At 43.8% G+C, this 15,331-nt stretch overlaps 1 protein-coding gene across 7 annotated transcripts in view; it reads right to left on the reverse strand.

The window, feature by feature from the left end:
* The window catches only part of RAPGEF2 (Rap guanine nucleotide exchange factor 2), a 417,203-nt gene extending 402,721 nt beyond the window's left edge, over positions 1–14,482 (reverse strand). For 6 of the 7 annotated variants that reach the window (XM_068278845.1, XM_068278847.1, XM_068278850.1 and 3 more), the window contains exon 1: positions 14,112–14,482. In XM_068278845.1, the coding sequence (XP_068134946.1) occupies positions 14,112–14,180 (69 nt within the window). In that variant the 5' untranslated portion in view covers positions 14,181–14,482. The remainder of the gene's footprint in view (positions 1–14,111) is intronic. The other variant, XM_068278848.1, reaches the window with a different exon arrangement.
* Positions 14,483–15,331: the final 849 nt, after the last annotated feature.

Below are 15,331 nucleotides of genomic sequence, written 5' to 3' on the forward strand. Positions count from 1 at the left end.
CTAATGAAAAAGTACTGGACAGGACTGGAACTGCACACATTTTTTTTCCGGCGTATGTGTGAAAGGGCTACTATCTCAGTGCCAGACCAAACCGGTTATTATAAGAAATACATGGATCCACCTTGGTTTACATTGTGACTTCATTGGCAACACAGCGAGGTGCAGCACAATGCTGTAGCCCCACATACACATCTAAGTTAGCTGGAATTTCCGTGACACTTTTCTGATTCCCAAGCAACAGCACACTTCAAATATACTTCTAATCTGAATCAATATGAAACAAAACAACACAGATAAAAGTTAATGCTGCAATAAATAGATACACAAATGGTCAAAACTGCTCCAGGTGTAGAATGAGAACTATTCATATAAAGACCGGTGATGTAATCTGCAGGGTGCATCACCACAATATATTGCAAATACTAATGACGACAGCAAGCAGTTACTTTATCTATAACTTCTTGGAGTACATTTCAGCGGGTGGATAACTTTTTATTGTTTTGGTGACTAAACACCATTACTAGTTTAAAATATGCACATAAAAAGCAAATGAAGAAAGAGTCATCAGTCCCGATGAGCACAGTGGCCTCCATCATCCAAAAGTGGAAGAAGTTCAAAACCACCAGGACTCTTCCTAAAGCTGGCCAGCCATCTAAACTGAGCGATCGGGGGAGGAGGGCCTTAGTCAGGGAGGTGACCAAGAACTTGATGCTCACTCTGTCAGAGCTCCACTTGGATCGCTAAAACTTACATTAAATAGCCAAATAGCCATTATGCGGTTTTAGTAACACTCCTGCATCTGCTGTGGAATTTTTCTATACTGATATGGAGGACCTTTGAGCAGAAACGTAATCAGTCATGTTGCATCTACTGAACTCCCCATTACAGCAGACAACTCCCCCCCCCCCCTTCCCTTATAATAGATAGAACAGTACAGGTTATCTGACATAGCCAAATAAGTCTGTTGTGGGATCGCTGGGACACCAGCACTCAAAGTGGTCACAGAAGATTATTTCAGGCTATGTATGCTGAAAACAGTCTGAAATCCACAAAGCTTCACACATGAAGATTAGCAGGATTACAGGGAGACACGTGCAGAAGATCTTCTCTCCCAGTGCTTATACACACTGCAAAGCAATTAGAAAACACAGACGCCATACTTCTATCAGGAAGGCACACAAAGGACAATCCAAAGTATGGCTTGCAGAGGTACATCATATATTTTCCCCAAACAATAGCACCTTTGTGAAGCCTTTCACAGCTGATTGACTGATATCATATTCATTATTCCAGGTCACCCACGCCTGTCAGTAATAACTCTGGCAATATTATGCGACTGCTACTCAAACAAGAAACATTTTCTTCCACTTCACGGCGGTGACCTTGCCTTTAATAATCGTGAACTGAGAAGAATGTGAAAGGAAATGCACATCTCTTCTCTTTTCAGAGTGCTGCTTGTCTGATTGTTGTGCTGGTCCTCCTTGAATCATTTCTGAATAAGAAGACCAGAAGAAGCTGCCAGCATTGTTGCCCAGGTCCCGACTGGCGGTGGATTCCTGAAGAAACCTGACCTACAAGTGACCAAAAGAGAATTGGAAAATTTAAAGAAAAAGTACGTGGAATTGGAACTCCACGCTAAAACCCTTGTGGAGTACTATAAGGATGGCAAAATTCCTAGGAACATTCGAGCTCAAGTCGCACCCATCTTGTTCCCTAAACATACAGAGTACTGTGGAAAATGGGAATTTATCTGGAACCGGGCTTCCTTTGATGCGATGTTATGCACGGTGGAGGAAATTATGAAGGAACTCCCACTTATAGACAAGCAGATCTCCACGCTGACAATCTCACTGGCAGAGATGATGGAGAGAGACGACTTTGAGAAATATCGAGGACAACTGACTCTGATGACAAAAGAGTATGAAACCTCCCTGGAGGAAATAAAACGTGGGAAATATCATAGGGATATACAAGACTATTCCAGTGGGTACGTGTATAGATGGCAAAGGGGGCCGGGAGAGATACAGCCCAAACATCCCAGACCATTTAAGCCTAGGAACCCCAGAAGGAATCCCAAACCCCACATACCCAGGGAAGGTGAACAGTCATCATCGGATTTTTTAGGCTCGGACGATCCATCGGGCCCATCAGACAATCCAAGCGGAGGGGAGGAAAAAGATATCAGAAAGAGAAACAAAGGAAAAGGGAAAGAAGACTTCAGGATGCAGTTGAGGAGGGGAAGATAGAACCTGTTGATTTGGTAGTGAATATCTCTACATATCCCCTGAAAGATCATGAACACCAACTCCTGAATAGAGGTTTATCTTTTTGTCCTACTTATTTCCCTAATTTCTTTGAGGTGGACTTGGAACTAACACGGTTTTTCAGATCATTGAGACTTAAACAGTTCTTCAGTAACAGTCTCCCGTGGAAAAGGGATGACCAACGTGAGACATCAAATGATTGTTTACAATTGAAGGACTGGAATTTAAGGAACAAAAGTCGATTCACTCCTACATGTCACAGTGTTATTAATATGTATATAGAGAAGGTCAACACTGAGATCAGGTCTTTAAGATCGGACTTTGAAGCTAAAAAAATCAAGAATATTAAACATAACCTTTCTTTACAGGAACGACAAGCCATTATGTCCCTATCTTCAAATAAATCTATCAAAATATGTGCAGCAGATAAGGGTGGTGCAGTAGTTATTATGGGTATAGCAGAGTACAAGGAAGAGATCTTGAGACAGTTAAATGATGTACAAGTTTATGAGAAATTAGATTACAATCCCACTGCTGAGATTCAACTTAAAATTGGTAGAATTGTAGAGGAGGCTTTTTTGAAAGAGGTTATAGATAGAGATCTTAAGATATTTTTGATTAAGGAACACCCTAGGATCCCAATCCTATATATCCTCCCTAAAATTCACAAGGGTTTAAATAAAACCCCTGGCCGCCCGATAGTTTCGGGCATCGACTCGATCTTCTCTAACATTTCTATTTTCCTTGACAGGGTACTAAGACCAATGGTACTGAATTTGGACTCGTATCTGAGGGACACCCAACAGTTCCTGGAGGTTGTTGCGGGTATCGGTGAGGTCGATGAACACTCTCTGCTGGTCACCATGGACGTGAGTAGTCTGTATACGGCCATACCCCACGAGGGGGGCTTAGAGGCGGTTGAGTTTTATCTTATGATTTGTTCAGATTTTGATTTGGGACAAAAAAAGTTTGTCATGCAGTTGCTGGAACTGATCCTGAGGAACAACTATTTTTTGTTCGGGTCTACATTTTATATGCAACGCCAAGGTACGGCGATGGGCTCGAACGTGGCCCCCTCTTATGCTAACCTTTTTATGGGGTTGTATGAGGAGGCATTTGTTTTCTCCAATCCATTATTTTGTCAGTTCGCTGTGACGTGGAAACGTTACATCGACGACATTTTTTTGATTTGGGGGGGACCACGTTCGAGCCTGGATCGATTCGTTGCAGAGCTGCATGACAGTTGTCCCTACATACGGCTCACTGTCCATGCTGACCAGCAGAGGGTCAGTTTCCTGGATACTTGGGTCATTAAGAATGGGGGAACCCTGGTGACCGATTTGTATATTAAGGAAACAGATAGGAATTCTGTTTTACATTTTGAGTCCTTTCATCCACCCCATACCCGTTATAACATACCGAAAGGTCAATTGAAACGTACCGAAAGGATAGTTACGGATCCAATTATGAAGGAGAAACGTCTCGAAGAGATGAGGTATAAATTCTTGGCCAGAAAATATCCTGCTATATGTTTAGAGAAGAACTTTAGATTTAGAGGGAATAGGAACATGGGGATGAAAAGAGGTGCCATTAGATTGGGGATTTCGGAAAGGATACCATGTGTGATGACCTATAACGTTCTCTCAGATAAAATAACACACATTATTAATAAACACTGGTCCACCTTAAGACAGGGCCTCCCTACCGTTAAAGAATTTCATGACTATCCCCTTATTTCATACAAGAGAGCTCCATCGTTGAGGGACAAATTGGTACACAATGATTTAGGCCCTGATGAGAGTGTGAGTATCAAAAAGAATGGGAATTTTCCGTGCTTAAATTGCCACCTGTGTAGCTATGTGACTAGGGGGGATGTTTTTACCCACCCAAGCCGGGGGACTGAATATAGGATCAAGGGATCCTTTAATTGTGAATCTAGGTTCGTTGTTTATCTGCTCAAGTGCCCCTGTGGCCTGGGGTATGTGGGCAAGACAACCCAACCCCTTAGGGATCGCATGGCTTCACATAAGTCCAACATTAGGAATCATAATAGAGAGTTATCTGTATCTGATCATTTTTGCAGTCAAAATCACTCTTTGGCACAATTGCGGGTTCAGGTGATTGAGGGGATACCTCAGCCTCGTAGGGGTGGGGATAGACGGAAAATGCTGGCGTTAAGAGAATTTTACTGGATAAATAAACTGGAGACTTATGAGCCCAAGGGCCTTAATAGGGACTATGATCTTACTGCTGTGATTTGATGTATATTGTTCTTCCCCCTTTTAGGGAACAGCATGCTTCGAGATGATGGTGAGACATTTGATCTATCTATATATATCTACTTTTAGTATTTATACTTTTATGTGGTTCTCGCCCTCGTCTGCGGCGCATGTTTGTCTCCTATACAATGTGATATTATGTGTAAGAGTATGTACCGTCTATTTGACAGGGGATGGTGTGGCACATTTGCTCACTGATTGGCCAGTTGGAGTTAGGACATTGTTCTTTTCAGGCGCAGTGGACTAGGGGAGACGTTCACTCCTGGATTGGCCATGAGAGAGTTAAGCCTGCACATATAGGCGGACGCTGTCGGCGTGTTTTCCACTGGTGGGGACAAGGTTTCTGCTGCCCCACCTTTTGGAACGCCTACTATGTGATGTGGCGTTTCCATACTGGTCGCCGTGAATGTTTTGGCGTCATATGTAGGTACGCCCATTCAGTCTTAACGGCGGACGCTGTAGGCTTCCCTCTGATTGGCTGGAGCGATGCCCCTTTATCATTGGTCGGCGTTAGAAGGTGGCGTTCTCTTGTGGGCGGCCGTTATGGATACGCCCATTCAGTTCCAATGGCGGACGTTGTAGGCTTTCCTCTGATTGGTTGGAGCGATGTCTCCTTACCATTGGTTGGCGCTAGAAGGTGGCTCTTTCTTTTGGGCGGCCGCTATGAATGTTTTCAGGCGATAGTATTAGACACGCCCATTCAGTTTCTCTAGCGGACGCCGTCGGCGTTTTTCTTATTGGCCGGGGAAGTTGGTCCCCTGCCACTGGTTGACGGAGGGGCTACCTCCCCGGTATATGCGCTGTCCTCTCATTGGCTGGGCGCTGACACGGATTCCCGTGGGGCTGGATGAGTCTCCCCTGGTCCGCAGTGTGATATATCGGCTTAGCCGTTCCTGACTTTATTGGCCAATCGGGTGAGTTGGTCTGCCGCCTGTCTTTTGATGACTGGCCGATGATTGGTTGATGTAAGAGAGCGGACGGTGTAGGCAGTGTTGCTATTGGCCACCATGATCCGTATTGAGCTTATGTCTAGTTTGCGTGTATTTTGACACGCATGACATAATGGTGAGTGTCCTTATGCACTATGCCTTGCACTTTATATATGGATGATTTTATAAGGGCTGTATGTGAATGGAATGTGGAGTTTTGATGTTTCGGTTATTATGTGCAACCTGATTGGTTGGGGGTAGTTATGAATATGTATGTATGCAAATTATGCAGTCTCCTATGTGGTCCTCTTTTGGGTTTTATATGCATTTGGATTTGGATTTGTTATCAGTGTGGGCAGGTCATGATTTGAGAAAGGACCTAAGATGGCCCGAAACGCCTGTGCGTCATCATCTGTGAACATACCCACATATGGATTTTATTGTTTTTAACTGAGTAACAATTAAAGTATCTTCGTTGATGGTGCGGATCTTTTTGAATTACACTGAATAAGAAGACCAGTAATAGGGGCAGGGACACACTGCAGAGCGCTTTGCAATCCTTTTAATAACACACTCCAATTGACTTGCAATAAAATTGTGGTAAAACTGCGGCAATACTTTTTCAGAAAAATCGTGATTGCGCCAATTGTTGCGGTTTTTATGCAAGTCAATAAGAACGTGTTTTTAAAAATGAAAACTGATTGAAAAGTGCTCTGCAATGTATCTCAGCCCTATGCTTCCCACCTGAAGGCAGTGCAATGAGAATTAGCATAAAGTGATGACAGACTAATTAAATATTAATAAAAATACAGCTTTAAAATGCCCAGGAAGAATAACAAAAAGGTGCAGTGCTTAAAGGCCCATACACACGTCGGATTTTTGCGAACGACGGGTCGTTTGAACGTCCAGTTGTCTGCACGCGAAATCGGGCGTGTGTACAGACTGTCGTTCGGGTGATAAGACTGGTCTTGAGCGATCCGCCGGGCGATAAGAGTTCATAATACGGTTATACAAAATAGCCCAATGCAGAGCAATGCAGTTTTCAAGCTGCGTAGATTTGCTTAATGCTGCATCAACTCAGAATTCTTTGCATCTCACTGAACATCCCTACTGGTTACATAGAGTCTGGATAGGGGCTATAAAGTCTATTTTTAGATAGTAAAGTAAAAATCACCTTATAGTAAACACCAAGGGACGTGGCCAAGTAATTTACTACTGTATATCAGACATTTACTATATCACTAACGCTCATACATTTTATATTCGCGCATGGTCGGGACCTGGGGACTGAGGTTACTGAAGCCAGAGGTTTACTATTTAGAGATTCTACTGTACTATTCATATCTTTTGCCTTTAAAGTGGACCTGATCTCTTGCACAGGACAGAAGGAAACAGAGAAATTCACCCTGTATGTATTTAGAGAGTTTACCCAGTTGAATACCCCTTCATTTGTGTCTCTAATCACAAGTTGTAATTTTCTCCCCTGTGTCACCTGACTGCCCTGACAGAGGTGGCAGATAAGCTCATTTGAAAGCACAGGCTATTAACAATATGTCTGCTGCCATGAATCAGTAAGTAGAAACAGTGCAGATTTATTTTCAGGATTTGTATCAGCTGTAACAAAGAAATGTTTTTGTTTAAAGGTTATTATGCTGTTGCGTATCTTATAGGTCGAGAGGAAGTTCTGAGTTCAGGTCTGCTTTAAACTAGGTTTTATCTGTGTATTAGTTCTTCATCTGGACTAAATTGAAATGTTCCCAATCGATACACAAACATATCTCAGCTCTTAATGAAAATCACTTAATTTTCATGTTTTAGATTGATAATTTCAGATAAAGAGGCAGGTCTGCGGGACATGTAATCTCCAATGCATTGAGCTAAGGGAAGAGATAAAAGCAGTGCACATCACTTGCAGCCTGTCAGGACAATGTCATAAGCCCTGCTAATAAGGATTTGCTGGGATCAGATAATTGTGGGCTAACGCTGCCTTGTGGCATAGATCTGCATGTAAACACGTCCATCCACAACACTGCAGACTACGCCTGGCCATTGCCACACATGCTGGAGTTACAAGGCTATTTCTCTCTTCACTTGTACACATACAGTATTTTTCTTTTCAACTGTACACCAGAGAAATCTCTCGCTCTGAATCATTGGCAAGCAACAGTGTTCCCTTCCCGCGGGAATCACAGCAACCAGCTTCAGGCCACGTTTAGGCTAAACAAAGAAACAGTGAAACAAGCTACTTGTTTTATACAACTCCACTGAAAAGCAATCTTTATAGAAGACTGCAACATTTTAATATGACTGTAAACAATCAGCAGTCCAGTCCACACCAGGATGGCCTGTGCTGCTTCCTATACTGGGGCAGCTATGGCAACAATGACAATAATCGTGGACAGAAATAGGCCTCACATGGGTGGACAAATTATTCTTGTTTGGAGACATTTAAAGAAAACCTGTATCATCAAAAAGGCCCCTGAGGGGTACTTACCTCGGGAGAGGGGTGGAAGCCTCTAGATTCTAACAAGGCTTTCCCTTTCCTTCTCCGTCCCTCCATTGCAGTGCCTGAACCCCCCGAATAGCGGCAAGGTAAATATTTACCTATTGCGATCCTGCACAGGCGCACTAGCAGCTATTCGTTCGGGTCTAAGGCTGAAATAGCCAAACCCGATTGATCCATTCTACTGCGCAGGCACGAGTTCTCTGCACCTGCCCAGTAGAGCGGATCCGATCGGGTTCGGCAATTTCCGACGTTAAACCAAAATGAAGAGCCGCTACTGCGCCAGTGCTGGATCCCGGCTAGGTAAATATTGCCTGCGCCCTCGTCACTTGGCACTAGATTCCCCGAAGCTACAGAGGACAGGGAACCCTCACTGGGATGAGGGTTCAGTGGATAAAATTATTAAATTGGATGGTCGAGAAGGACGCAAAATCAATACATGTATGGCCACCTTTAGTCTGCAGATGAAAGGCTGGCAAGTGTATATAACCAAACCACCTCCATACCAGGACATTACTACAATAAAAAGCATCATGTAGAAATATTACAATTTCTGATGAAAGAAGTCTTGAAGCTGTGGTGATGAAGTAAATCAACCTCACCATCCGCCACCAGGCAAAATCTCTACAGCAACACACCAACCTAACACTGAGCCAAACCAATCCATCCTGGAGAGTAAAACGGGCCACATACACATCATTTGTCTGATGGATTTCTGATCGAGTCGATGATCGAATCTGCCAGTTATCTATAGCTCAAACATATCTGACTAATTCTGTTTTTACCAATTTTGGGTAGTGTATTGCTAGCTTAAAGTAAAAATAAACTAATGAGAATGAATTGTATGTTTAATATGGATGATAAATAGAACGTTAGTAGTATATAAAAAGAGTCATGTTTTTATTTACAGTTTTATAGCGTAATTTGTAACATTGCATCAGGCTGTCAACAATTACAGTTCACAATCAGCCTTTTAAGATGAAAGAGAAACAGACAGATAACAGGCTTTCAGCTTCTATTTAACTTTCAGGAAACCCTTGAATTTGACCAGCTGCTAACACGCTCTTTTGCATACAAAACTCCCAATTTTTTTAGATTTTTTTTTTTAAACTCTAGCTGCACAGTAAAAAAGGAAGACACGTTCTTATTAATTTCTTAGTAGGGCTAGTGTGTAGGTTTATCTCTGTCACTTCACGTACACTTTAGAGCCCTGCATCTGCCGAGAATCCAGCAGGTGTATGGCAGTCACTGACACTCTCGACTGAGCAAAGGCCAAGAGCATTGTTCTTTACCCCGTCGTGTGACGTCACTCCCACATGGCACAACCCTCAAATAAAAACAGAACACATTGCTCGCCTGCAGGCTAGCATCTGTCAGGCTGAGCCCTGCAATGTCGCCAGAGGTCCGCCGAGCAACAAGCATCTACTGTGGTGAGCCTTAAGGCTACATACATACACACATACATACATACATACTCTTCACCAGAAATAATAGTAAAACAAAGGCTCTAGTGCGAATATTGGTGTAACTCACTGTCACCAAAGTTCTATAATACTCTACAATAGTTCACATTGCTAACTGCAGCGTACTCCCTCTCCCCATCCACAGGGAGGAGAACCACTGAAAAATAATTTCAGGTGACATTTATTTAAACTGTGTACATAGTTTTATGTTTTCATCCAAGAAAGAGGCTTTGTTCAAACAGAAAAGCCTTTCTTACTGCATACAGTCAGCTAAAATGGCCAGTATTGTGGAAGTATTATGGGTACCTCTGCTATGCTAAAATAGCTGCAACTAGCTCTGTTTCAGCAAACATTAGTCTGCAACTTCCATCTTCAACAGAATTAAAGCAAACCTGAACTCAGAACTCCCCTCTGCTCTAAAAGATATGCAGCAGCATAATAACCTTTAAACAAAAACACTTCTGTGTTACAGCTGATACAAATCCTAAAATAAATCTGCACAGTTTCTACTTCCTGATTCATGGAAGCAGACATATTGTTAACCTCCTGTGCTTTCAAATGGGCCTATCTGCCGTGGCAGTCAGGTGACACAAGGGAGAGATCAAATTACAACTTGTGATTAGTCACAAATGAGGGGGAATTACACAGGCTAAACTCTCTAAATACATACAGGGTGCATTTGTCTCTGTTTTCCTTCTGTCCTGTGCAACAGTTCAGGTCCACTGTAAGCTGGCTCCATTATCTTTGGAACGGTCAGGAAATCAGTGTCTCCGCTTAGCTCTTAAAACGAAAGCTTCACACACACGTACAAGGACTTCCCCCGGCAAGGATCGTCATCAATCCCTCAGGCAACAGTTTGGTGCTGTACAGACGCATCACTAGAATGTAGGCTAGCATCTCCTCTGTTACTATTGAGGAGGACAAGGGAATGACAGGTGCCAAACAATAAAGTGCTCCTCGTGAGCGAAATTAGCAGGGGGGGGGGGGGGGGAATGTCGGGGGTCACTAAAGATTCCGCATACCAGATCTTTAGATGACATCATGCAGATGCTGCACACACGCTAGATGCAAGCTACAACTGTAACATTGCACAATAAAACCTGCACAATAGCATTTTAGTGATGGCCACTTCAGCAGGAAGCAATAGTGATAAGATGTGGGGAAAGTAGGACTCTAGAGCACACGCCATTTATCTGTAAAGCAACACTCAGAACCTGTCAGGCTGGTCAATATAACTGTGTCAGTGCAGTCTTGCAGAGCTATCTATAAATAGCCAACATCTTGCTTGCAGAATTTCAAAGTGCCAGACAAGGAAAATGCAGACTTTGGATACAGAATAGGAACACACAGCTTAGCCAAGTAAACTTGCTTGGATAAGTCTATTTTCAACAACCATAGCAAGACACAGGATGACAACAGCTCATCAACCTCTTACCTGCCAATTGTACTGAGGCAAATGGCATGTAATTCATTTTACTTGGTGTCAATGACAAGGTACATTCACATTCCCTTAGGTCAAGAAATTCAAGACTTCATGGCCCATATGCAATTATCTTTTTTTTTTTTACCTGAGTTATCTCCTAGTAGATAATTTTTATCTTCTCTTTAAACTACATTTTCAGCATTTTACGATTGAAAAAAAGTACCCAAAAGTTGGTGAAAAAGTACTGTTAAATGTATCTTGTGTATCTTCTTGCTTGCTGGTGGCTTTAAAAGGCATTTTATAACAAGTTGTGAAAATATCACCCAGAAGTAAACTCGGGAGTAAAAATGAATTGCATAAAAGAGCCTTAGATAAGGAGGATGACCATAAGGGCCATTTCCACTAGGGCCGAAACAGGCATTTCCCCGCAGTCGAGTTGTGAGGGGCAATGCTGCCTATACTTGCCATTGTTTTTCATCTGAATCACAGTGTGGTGCGATTGTGGACAGCATGCTGCAGATTTCTGCAGCACTCACCCGAAATCCTAGCTAGGCAATCAGGATGCGTTCTTGCATCACTATAAGTGCCGGTGCGCGTCCTACAAGATACACGCCGACTAGTGGAAACCGGCCCTTATATTGCCTTGTGATGTCTGCAGAGCAAGGGGCTGGCAAGGAATGACAGGTGAGGAAATAACTTTGTACGTCTTTAAACTACATTACAATGGCTATAAGGACAAGCCAGGCAAAGGACATATGCTGACACTCCTGGAATATGACATACTTACAAACCTGCACATCTGGTACATGATTCAATTACAGAGAAAACTGCATGTGATTAGCTGATTTTGTGCTATACCAAATCACTGCAAATGTGCTAAGTAACGGGAATGCCCATTGCTTACACAAGGCAATCAACATTACTTGAAGAATCCACTTTGCATAATAGTCTTACGTTCTGGATCACTGTGCCAAGACTGAAACGGTTATGTGTTCTGCAAAGCATCTTTAGGATATTCTGCTGTAAAGAAGGACTTGTCAAATATTTTTATGAAGAATTTTATTATGGCAAACTAAGTTTGTCACCCTCTACTCTGAGCTGAAAGACTGAAATGAAGATGTTGATAAGTTTCTTCAGGTAACTAATCCCAAACACTGCACCTGTACAACAGTTCCTAAATTCAGCCTTTCCCTGTGTGGTATCGTGATACCTAAAACTTTACTTTTAATAAATATCGATACTGTAACATGAAATGAGCCTCAAACATAAACCATCACCACACAAATGCAATCTACAGGATGGGAGGAGGCATGAATGACCATCTAAAACTGGAGCAAAACACAGTCCTGGTATTAGACTGATAAACATCCAGACAAACAATGTTTTGGTTCTATCAGGCCAAAGGGGAGAGTTCTCTCCCTGTGGAGCCAAAATGCAGTATTGATCCTTTAGAGTAACACCCCATACAAGAAGGATTAACAAACATCCCAAATTACTAACTAGTCCAAAATGTTTTGCCTATATAATATCAAGGCTTCGTCGGGAAACAAATAAAAGTGCAGTGCTAACAATGTGCATACAGTATAAGTGACAAAGTAACAGCCCAAGTTTCTTTGGGTAAAGCAGACTGGCACTGATTTATCAAACAAGTTTAAAGAAAACTGAAGCTAAAAGTGGAAAAGTTGCACAGAGCGGCAAACCATTGTCCTCGTATCATCCAAAACTTCAAAGCCTGATTGTTCTCTCATGGCGACCACTCCACGCACTCTATGCTCTTCCTTGCACCTGGCTAGCTAAATGTGCCCCTGTTCTTACAGTACAGATGTTTATGTTCTTACAGTACGGATATTCACAGAAAAACAGTCCAGAGCCTACAGAAAATACATACAGTTGCTGCTTCAGACTAAACATATGACCTAAAAAGTCAACTTCACATGAATGTTTTGTGCTACTTGAACCGGAATTAGAGAGGGCTGAACCAAAACATTGCAAAAGGCTAAATGTATTTGGGAACATAATGATTCATTATTCTGTCAAATAATAATCATTACTTTTCCAAATCCTATTAGCTCTGGAAAATGTTCAGCTCTGCTAAAATTCCAGTTCCTAAAAGGAGAAGTAGATATGTGGTCCTCTGAAGGATCCCAGATGAGGAAGAGATCTGTGGTCCTCTGAGATCCTGGATGGGGAGGAGTAAATATGTGGTCCTCTGAAGGATCCCAGATGAGGGGGAATAGATCTGTGGTCCTCTGAGGGATCCACGATTGGGAGGAGTAAATATGTGGTCCTCTGAGGCAGTGTTCCCCAACACTGTCCTCAAGGCCCACCAACAGTGCATGTTTTGTGGAAAGCCACAGAGAGTAGTTAATCAGCTCTGCTGAGACACTAATTACCCCACCTGTGCATGTGTATGGTTTTCTGCAAAACATGCACTGTTGGTGGGCCCTGAGGACAGGGTTGGGGAACTCTGCTCTGAGGGATCCCAGATTGGGAGGAGTAAATATGTGGTCCTCTGAGGGATCCCAGATTGGGAGGAGTAAATATGTGGTCCTCTGAGGGATCCCAGATTGGGAGGAGTAAATATGTGGTCCTCTGATGGATCCCAGATTGGGAGGAGTAAATATGTGGTCCTCTGAGGGATCCCAGATTGGGAGGAGTAAATATGTGGTCCTCTGAGGGATCCCAGATTGGGAGGAGTAAATATGTGGTCCTCTGAGGGATCCCAGATTGGGAGGAGTAAATATGTGGTCCTCTGAGGGATCCCAGATTGGGAGGAGTAAATATGTGGTCCTCTGAGGGATCCCAGATTGAGAGGAGTAAATATGTGGTCCTCTGAGGGATCCCAGATTGAGAGGAGTAAATATGTGGTCCTCTGAGGGATCCCAGATTGAGAGGAGTAAATATGTGGTCCTCTGAGGGATCCCAGATTGAGAGGAGTAAATATGTGGTCCTCTGAGGGATCCCAGATGAGGAGAAGTATATCTGAGGGATCCCAGATGAGGAGGTGACCTGTGGTCCCCTGAGGGATCCCAAATAAGGAGAAGGATACCTGTGGTCCTCTCAGGGATCCCAGATGAGAAGGAGGAGACTCCTAGGTGGGGGCTGTACCCAGCTCAGGGGGTCTGTGATGAGCCCAGGTGTAACACTTCTCCTATGACTTAGCAGTCACACAGCTGTCAGTCAGACGGGACTGGGAGGGAAGAGGTACAGCCAGTCTCCTGCGGGCACTCAGACAGTTTAGTGTACATACCTGACGGCTCCTGTCAGCCGGGGGCTTCATCACAGCCTGTCTGAAGCTATTATCCACGTAGGACGCCATGTCTGCGGAGAGAAGTAGCCGGGAGCCCCGGATCACTGGCAGACAGACCCCGCAAGCAGACACACACACAAACTAGTCCGGAGTTGGCAGCGCAGTGCTGCAGGGAGGGGGCGCAGCAAAGTGCGGGAAAGCAGCGGAGCCGGGCACTCACACCCCTCCGCACGGGTACCTGCCCCCCGCAGCCACACACTGGCCTCTAACAACTGCAGCCATGGTGAGAGGGGCAGCCAGGAGCATCACACAGGGCAGGAAGAGGGTGGGGAAGTGTAAGACGTCTACCCCTCCTCCTCTTCCTTCCCCTTCCTGTGCTCCTTACCGGAGACTTGCCGCCTCTCTGTCGCCCTCTAGCGGGCGGTCTCCGCACAGCGCACTCTGAGCACTGGTGATGAGAGCCGTCCAGACAGGTGGGGCGGAGAGTGTTTCTCCTCTGTCTGGCGTGCTTGAGACTGAGGTATCTCTGCTCCGTGCAGCTAGGCTATTGTTCTGCTGATGCTGCTTATTAATAGCAATGCTATAATGTGGTTTGCATTACAACATAAGCTCTTGCTTGAGCAGAATAGTGAGCCTGCTGTCAGGACAGGGACAATCTCCACAGAGGCTGACACTTCAAAGTGCTCCCCACCTCTTTAATAACATTGTGCTCAGGCAGGCTGGAGAAAAGAAAGGTATCAGAGGAGCTTACACTCTAATTTGTTCTCACCACAATCACACTAGTATAACAATATCTAACATATTTCATAGTGCTGAACAGAGAGATCACTGATCCATCCCCATTAGTATCTGCACCAGAGGAGCTTACACTTCAATATAGCTCTGATATATTCCACAGTGCATTACAAAGATCACTAATGGCAATCCCATCACTCTGCACCAGAGGAACTAAGGCTACATTCACTGTGCAGGATTGTGGTGTGGTATAACGGCGGCTTTGCCGCACTGCAATGCCCTATCCATGCAACGTTTGCAGTGCAGAGGGAGCATTGCAGTATAACAGTGTGCGGCAGCCTACCACACTGCATGCAATAACAGGACTCGGACTGTGAACCTAGCCTTTATTATTATTGTTATTTGTTTAAAGTGAACCTTAAGTGAGAAAAAAAAATTGAGTTTTACTCACCTGGGGCTTACCTCAGCCCCCTGCAGCTGATCGG

The sequence above is a fragment of the Hyperolius riggenbachi genome, chromosome 1 (assembly GCF_040937935.1).
Source record: "Hyperolius riggenbachi isolate aHypRig1 chromosome 1, aHypRig1.pri, whole genome shotgun sequence".
NCBI classification, from domain to species: Eukaryota; Metazoa; Chordata; class Amphibia; order Anura; family Hyperoliidae; genus Hyperolius; species Hyperolius riggenbachi.